General features: G+C 39.1%; 1 protein-coding gene across 1 annotated transcript; it reads right to left on the reverse strand.

Moving 5' to 3' along the window:
• Window positions 1-3,071: 3,071 nt before the first annotated feature.
• LOC138674378 (olfactory receptor 10A7-like) lies at window positions 3,072-4,164 on the reverse strand. Its single transcript, XM_069762225.1, has one exon. The coding sequence runs from the start codon at window positions 4,126-4,128 to the stop codon at window positions 3,151-3,153; it is 978 nt and encodes a 325-aa protein (XP_069618326.1). The 5' UTR covers window positions 4,129-4,164; the 3' UTR covers window positions 3,072-3,150.
• Between the last annotated feature and the right edge of the window lie 4,034 nt (window positions 4,165-8,198).

An 8,198-nucleotide genomic window follows, 5' to 3' on the forward strand; every position in this document is an offset into this window, starting at 1 on the left:
TGTGCACATAGACTCCCCTGCCTACTTAGCGCTGCAATCTATGAACCCCCAAATTAGTTCTAAAAAGGACTGTTGGTTTCCCAGGAGTTGTGGACTGAACACTACCAGACCCACACTAACTATTAAAAAGACAATTCTGACCCTATCCTAGCAGCAGCTCTCCCGAAACTAGCGGAGTCTAGAGCAGAATGCTGCGAGCAGGGCGGTGCTAAGTCTCTTATAGACCTGATGATGCTGTGTAGCCAGCCAATAACTGTAAGACCACAACAAAGATGGCTGCAGCATTACAGTGCATGGAAGACAATCCCTGCATTCTCATTGGTGCTCTAAAGAGTGCCAAAATTGCAGGGCAGAGACCCGAGCTCCTGCCGAATAATCCTGGAAATACTCGGTGCTCGCCGGGCACACCAAGCATAGTGATACTCGGGCAAGTAACAAGTAGTGGTGAGCACGTTCGCTCATCACTGTTAATAACATATTGCACTTTTAGACTCTTTATGCTTTTTAGAATTAAAAATAGTCCAAAAATCTTTTTGGGATATCATATTTACATACAGGGGCATCAGGAGAAACCATGACTTTTTATCAAGTAGTCGAAAAATTATCCCTTTTAGAGGATCAGCAACAGAATTAATATTTGCATACTGAATGTGAAATCACCACAGCCCAGACAATATAATTAGTGAAGATGTAACGGAAACACTGTGTAGGTTAGAAATCCTTGACCAAGTATAGCAATACAGTTTGTTGGCAAAACGTTCATCAAAAATGCTGAAAAATTTAGAGTAAATGGCTTATTTCAGCGGCCAGTGACAACATTAAATATTTTTTTGCACCAGTAATATTTTTGGTTCAAAAGTGTAAGAATTTCTTATACACTTTATTTAATGTGTACGTTTTTGAGCGTCTCCAGCCAGGTGCTACACCTGAAAAAAATTATATGATAGGTTCTTATAAAAATTACTCTAATTTTGATAAGCCAATATCGCAATTAGATTTTACATGCAAAAATCAAAATCTAAAAAATATGTTTTTTTTGGAAAATATTTGTGGTAACATAATATATTTGACTTGTACAATATTTTAAATGGTAAAGTGAACAAAGACTTTAACAATTACAATTCTTACCCCAAAACTGTCTTCATTCAGAATGACAATTTAAAGAGTATCAGATATTTTAGGATTACTTGAGAAATCAATTCTACACATGAAAATAAGCAACTTTGGAAAACAAATTATCAGAAAAATCTTGATTGCTTATTTTTTCAGTTTATGGTTAAAATTTGTAAAATCAGCATTCAGACAGCATGAAGACAAAGTTCCCAATTACTGAGATAAGAAACGACAGTTGGTGTTTATTAAACAATATCGAGGAAGGAGATGCATGAAGACAAAGATAAGAATAATCTGCGCTGCTGGAATCCAATATAATAAATCCAAATCCATACAGAAAGTACATGCGATTATCCATTATTTAGTCTACGCTCTTCAAAAGACTACAGACTTCTTCATCAGGACAAAAAAAGCAGAAGTCCTTAGTACATTGAAATGCGTTGACTGAATAAAGAATAACTGCTTGTACTTTCTGTATGGATTTGGATTTAGTATATGTGATACCAGCAGTGCAGATTATCCACAAATTCATCTTGAAAAATATAAAGTAAAAAATGGCAAAGGGAAATTACAGGAAGGGATTAAGCTGCTCCTTATTGTATCACTGCTAGTGTTGAGCGATACCTTCCGATATTTGAAAGTATCGGTATCGGATGGTATCGGCCGATACCGGCAAAATATCGGATCTCGCCGATACCGATACCCGATACCAATACAAGTCAATGGGACACAAATATCGGAATGTATCCTGGATGGTTCCAAGGGTCTGAAGGAGAGGAAATTCTCCTTCAGGCCCTGGGATCCATATTAATGTAAAAAATAAAGAATAAAAATAAAAAATATGGCTATACTCACCCCTCGGACGAACCCTGGCTGTCACCGCTGCAAGCGTCTGCCTAAGATCCTGAGAATTGCAGAGAGTGAAGGACCTTCGATGACGTCGTGGTCATGACCGTTCACGTGACCGCTCACCTGACCACGACATCATTGAAGGTCCTTCACTCTCTGCATTCTCAGGAACGGAGGCAGACGCTCGCAGCGGTGACAGCCAGGGTCCTTCGGAGGGGTGAGTATAGCCATATTTTTTATTTTTATTCTTTATTTTTTACATTATTATGGATCCCAGCGCCTGAAGGAGAGTTTCCTCTCCTCCAGACCCTTGGAACCATACGCACCACACACTCCGATTCCGATTTCCGATATCACAAAAATATCGGAACTCGGTATCGGAATTCCGATACACCAAATATGGGCCGATACATGATACTTGCAGTATCGGAATGCTCAACACTAGGGTTGAGCGAAACGGGTCGGCCAGATTCAGAAGTCGCCGACTTTTGGCAAAGTCGGGTTTTATGAGACCCGACCCGACCCCTGTGTGGGGTCGGCCATAAGGTCTTCGATCTTCTGATCTGGGATCGGAATTCCGATACCGATTCCTGATATGTTTAAGATATCAGGAATCGGTATCGGAATTCTTATTTAAGTGTAAAATAAAGAATAAAAATAAAAAAATATTGATATACTCACCCTCGGACGCGCCCTGGTTCTCACTGGCAGCCTTCCTTCCTAAGAATCAGCGCCTGAAGGGCCTTCCATGACGTTGCGGCTTGTGATTGGTCGTGTGAGCGGTCACATGGGCGTCACATGAACAATCACAAGCCGTGACGTCATCTAAGGTCCTTCAGGCACTCATTCTTAGGAAGGAAGGCTGCCGGTAAGAACCAGGGCGCGTCCGAGGGTAAGTATATCAATATTTTTTATTTTGATTCTTTATTTTACACTTAAATATGGATTCCAGGGCCTGAAGGGAAGTTTCCTCTCCTTCAGACCCTGGGAACCATTAGAAACCCAATGCACTGCATTGGGTTTTGTTATTCGGCCGACCCCGACTTTTCTATAGGATCGGCCAATTTCACTCCACCCGACTTTTGAAAAAGTCGAGTTTCGTGAAACCCGACCCGATCCTATAAAAAGAAAAGTCGCTCAACCCTACTTAACACTAATCACTGCATATAACATATTAAAGTTGAACTGTTAAAATGTAGATTGAAAGTTTATTCTTTTTTTCACTGCTTCAGTTATATTGCTATTTCTCAGACTGTATATAATGGGGTTGATAAAAGGAGTGAACACAGTATATAACAATGATAAGAATTTATTGATATTTATAGTTTGGTCTTGTGTTGGGAAAACATAAACACTGAATATGGTCCAGAAGAATATAATGACCACAGTGAGGTGGGAGCTACAGGTGGAGAAGGCTTTATGTCTACCGGTACTGGATGGAATCCTTAAGATTGCAGCAATAATCTTGGCATATGATACAATTATTATTATGGTTGGGATCATTATTACAGGAGACACTAATAATGTGACTTCAAGGTGAACAATGGAAGTATCGGAGCAGGCAATGTCCAGTAGAGGATTCATGTCACAGAAGAAATGGTCAATAATATTGGGACCACAGAATGTTAGCATTGCTGTTGTGATGGCCTCCATCAGTGTTATAGAAAAACCGCAACACCAAGAGATGACGGCCAATTTCATACAACAAGTCCTTGTCATTATGGTAGCGTAACGGAGAGGATTACAGATGGCCACGTATCTGTCATAAGACATCACTGTGAGGAGAAAACATTGAAATGCTTCAGAGGCACAAAAGAAATAAAGTTGGGTGATACAACCAATAAAAGTAATAGTCTTCCCTTTATACAGAATAATTTGAAGCATTTTGGGGACAATATTTGTGCTCAGCAAAATGTCACTGATGGACAGTTGTGAGATGAAGAAGTACATTGGAGTCTGGAGGTTCTTGCTGGTGGACACCAGGGTGATGATCAGGAGGTTCCCACATATTGTCCCACAGTAAATTAACAGGAAAAGGCAGAAAAGGAAAAATTTTAAATATCTACTAGCTTGAAATCCTAAAAGGAAAAAATCTGTAACCATGGTCAAATTCCTTTCCTGTGTGTAGTCGGAAAAAAGTAAATAAATATTTTTTACAGTCAACATCAAGTCACATAGTTATAATAATTTGCACCACTAAAGAGATTTCAGATGTAGCTGATCAATGGGATCTGATTTATGATTTACTGCAGGTGCAGCCTGGAAGAAGAACACATTAGAAAGCTTCGGACCAAACTCATATTCAGCTAAAATCTATGTCCGTCAACATCTCATGAAGCAGTAATGTATGGATCAGCAGTACATTTTGCGGTGAGGCGAAGTTGGTGCAAAACACTTTTGATAACTTATTCCCTAAGAACAGTCGTTTAGGCATGTTGAATGCTCCAATTTTCCAATTTCAAACCTTTAAGGACGAGAGTTATTTCCGTATTTGCATTTCCATTTTTTGCTTCCCTTCTTCCCATGGCCATACTTTTTTTATTTTTCTATTAATATGGCCATGATAGGGCTTCTTTTTGCGAGACGAGTTTTACTTTTCAATTGAACCAATGATTGCACCATATCGTGTATTGGAAAATAGCAAAAGAATTCCAAATGGGGTGAAATTGCCAAAAAAAAGTACAAATCCATAATTGTTTTTTGGATTTTTTTTGCCATATTTCACTAAATGCTAAAACCGACCAGCATTTATCATTCCCCATCTCCTTACGAGTTCATAGATACCAAATATGTCTAGGTTCTTTTTCATTTAAGTAGTGGAAAAAAATTCCAAAGTTTGTAATAAAAAAAGTTGTCATTTTTCAAGACCTGTAGCGTCTCTAATTTTTTGGGATCTGGGGTTGGATGATGACTTATTTCTTGCGCTCTTTTCTGACGTTTTTTATACCATTTTGGTGTGTATACTATCACCCGTTATTGTATTTTATTGTAATGTTGCAGTGACCAAAAAAATGTAGTTCTGGCATTTTGACATTTTGTAGTTCTGGCATTTTGCTTTCTCACTATGCCGTTTACCAGTTGGATTAATTATTTTGATTAATTTATTTTGATTATTTTGATATTTTGATTAATTATATTGATAGATCGGACGATTCTGAATGCGGCAATACCAAATAAGTGTATGTTTGATTTTTTTTGTTTTATTTTGAATTGGTTGATAGGGGTTGATTTGAACTTTAATATTTTTTAATTTTCTAAATATTTTTAAAAACATTTTTTTTTACTTTTTACTTGCTTCAATAGTCTTCATGGGAGAATAGAAGCTAAGATAATTTGATGTCTTGTGCTACGTAGAGCAGTGGCTACAGCCCTGCACTATGTAGCAGAAATGCTATTAGTGCCGACCGCTAGATGTTCATAGCAATCCGGCTATCACAGCCACAGAGGTCTCGTGAAGACCTCGGGATTTCACGCCAACCCATCAGCGACCCTCGGTCATGTGTCACGGGTGCCAATGGGTGGCGATAATGACAAGCTTCGTTTACGTGCATGTTAATTGCTGCTGTCAGGGTTTGACAGCAATATTTAACATGTTAATAGCCGTGGGTGGATCACAATTCCACCCACAGCTGTTTGAGGCACTTGACAACTGATCAGATCAACTGTCATGTCCCAGAAAAGGTGTGGGCTCATAGCCAGAGTCCGTATCAAATAGGGGGGGCGTCACATGTCGGATATATCCAACATTGGACGTTAAGGAGTTAAAGTGAAGATGTAAAACATCCTATACACATAAATGTAGTAAACACAAGTTGTTTTTAATCCGTAGAATTTTTATAATATAACAGGAATGTTATTGTAACCGCCAGTAATTGTGTAAGCATAAGTCATTGGCCTTCAATCAGGTAATCCTGTTGTCACTCCATTCCTTAATTAGCTACCCAAGTGTCACAAGGGCACTGTTTTTGAAACCCTGAAAGCCCTAAATAGGGTGTTCAATGAAGAGGTTTAATGCTAGCCATTCTGCCTCCCAGTTCTCAGGGGTTGTGCCTTCATCATCGCTGGCCTTTATCGTTTAAACCTTGACCATGGAGTAAGCTGTTGGTCACTTAGCAAACTGAGAATAAGAAAAAGTACTATTATGAAAAATTTACCAGGAGAAAGTATGCGGTGGTCTGAATACAATCCAAGTTCTGAAACCAAAATAAGCAAATTAACGACACAGGAACATGGGGCAACGACGTGGACCAAGTAAGCTGAACTTATTAACTGGCACTGTGGAGAGAAGATCTCTTCTGCATGAATGGCCAAAAATTCCTGTAGACAAGCTCCATCTTATAGAAAGATTTCCTTGTAAAGTGGGATCAGTTATGGCGGGAAAGGGTGGACAACTCCACATTAATGTCTATGGATTCAGATTGGGGTGTTATAACAACTATTGGAGGAGCAATGCGGAAGGGGAACAATATTTGTATCCAAATAGTGTGTAGAACAATTAGAATAGTAAGGGCAATTTGAAAAACAGGGTTAGAAAGCTTTAGCTAAGACTCAAGACTGTTAATTTAAGTGACCTGCTGACTGTATGCATCAAACGCCACCCATAATAGAAAACTAGGACATTAACTAAAAGTGTAATAATGATAATAATAATAATAATTTTATTTATATAGCACCAACATATTCCACAGCACTTTTCATTATAGAGGGGATTTGTACAGACAATAGACATTGAAGCACAACAATAAACACAGATCAAAACAGATACCAAGAGGAGTGAGGACCCTGCTGCTCACAAGCTTACAATCCATAAGAAAAAGGGGAGACACGAGAGGTGGATGGTAACAATTGCTTTCATTGTTCGGACCAGCCATAGTGTAATGCTCAGGTGTTCATATAAAGCTGCATGAATCAGTTAACTGCCTAAGTATGTAGCAGTATAGACACAGAGGGCTATTAAATGCAAAAAAGCGTATGATACCATGATGCGAGGAACCTGATTATGGTTGACGTTTTTTGAATGGGCCACACAGGGATAGTTAGGTTAATGTGTTGAGGCGGTAGACCAGTCTGAACAAATGTGTTTTTAGGGCACGCTTAAAGCTGTGAGGATTGGGGATTAATCGTATTAACCTAGGTAGTGCATTCCAAAGAACTGGCGAAGCACGTGTAAAGTCTTGGAGATGGGAGTGGGAGGTTCTGATTATTGAGGATGCTAACCTCAGGTCATTAGCAGAATGGAGGGCACGGGTAGGGTGGTAGACTGAGACCAGAGAGAGGTAGGGTGGTGCTGAGCCATGGAGTGCTTTGTGGATGAGGGTAGTAGTTTTGTACTGGATTCTGGAGTGGATGGGTAACCAGTGTAATGACTGGCACAGGGTAGAGGCATCGGTATAACAATTGGTGAGAATATGATCCTGGCAGCAGAATTCATGACAGATTGGAGCTGGGAGAGTTTGGTAAGAGGGAGGCCGATTAGTAGAGAGTTACCATAGTCCAGACGAGAATGAATAAAAACAGTCAGAGTTTTTGCAGAATCAAAAGTAGGAAAAGGGCGAATTCTAGAAATGTTTTTGAGGTGCAGATAAGAAGAGCGAGCCAGTGATCGGATGTGGGGGGTGAATGACAGCTCAGAATCTAGTATCAACCCAAGGCAGCGGGCATGTTGCTTTGGAGTAATGGTGGAACCGCACACGGAGATGCAATGTCAGGCAAAGGTAGGTTAGTAGAGGGAGAAAACACGAGGAGTTCAGTTTTTGAGAGGTTTAGTTTCAGATAGAGGGAGGACATGATGTTGGCAACAGCGGTAGGACAATTACTGGTGTATGCAATCTGTGCCATTTATGAGATATAATAATGCTATTGGATTATAAAACTATTCAAGTTCCTCTTCTATCTCCATCATCTACAAATTGAATGTAGAAATAAAATTTAAAAAAAAGTTACTAATGCCTTTAACTACTGATCCAGGAAGATGACAATTACTGGGAGAGTAAAGTTTTATTCTGAATCACATGATTACATTGTGGGTTAGACAACCTTCTTTACAGTATATCTTTCTAATAAATGTTATGCAAAAAACTGAGAACATTGACAATTAGTAGCCTCAATGTCAGTAAGGGCCTGTGATAGTACTTACATCCGGGTTGTCCATGTTTTTCTACTGATGAGAATAAAGACTATTGTATTTATATGATATTTATCGATCCATTTAGAATAAATTTTCAGATTTAAAAGAA

This window comes from Ranitomeya imitator, chromosome 4 (genome assembly GCF_032444005.1).
Source record: "Ranitomeya imitator isolate aRanImi1 chromosome 4, aRanImi1.pri, whole genome shotgun sequence".
In the NCBI taxonomy this organism is placed as follows: Eukaryota; Metazoa; Chordata; class Amphibia; order Anura; family Dendrobatidae; genus Ranitomeya; species Ranitomeya imitator.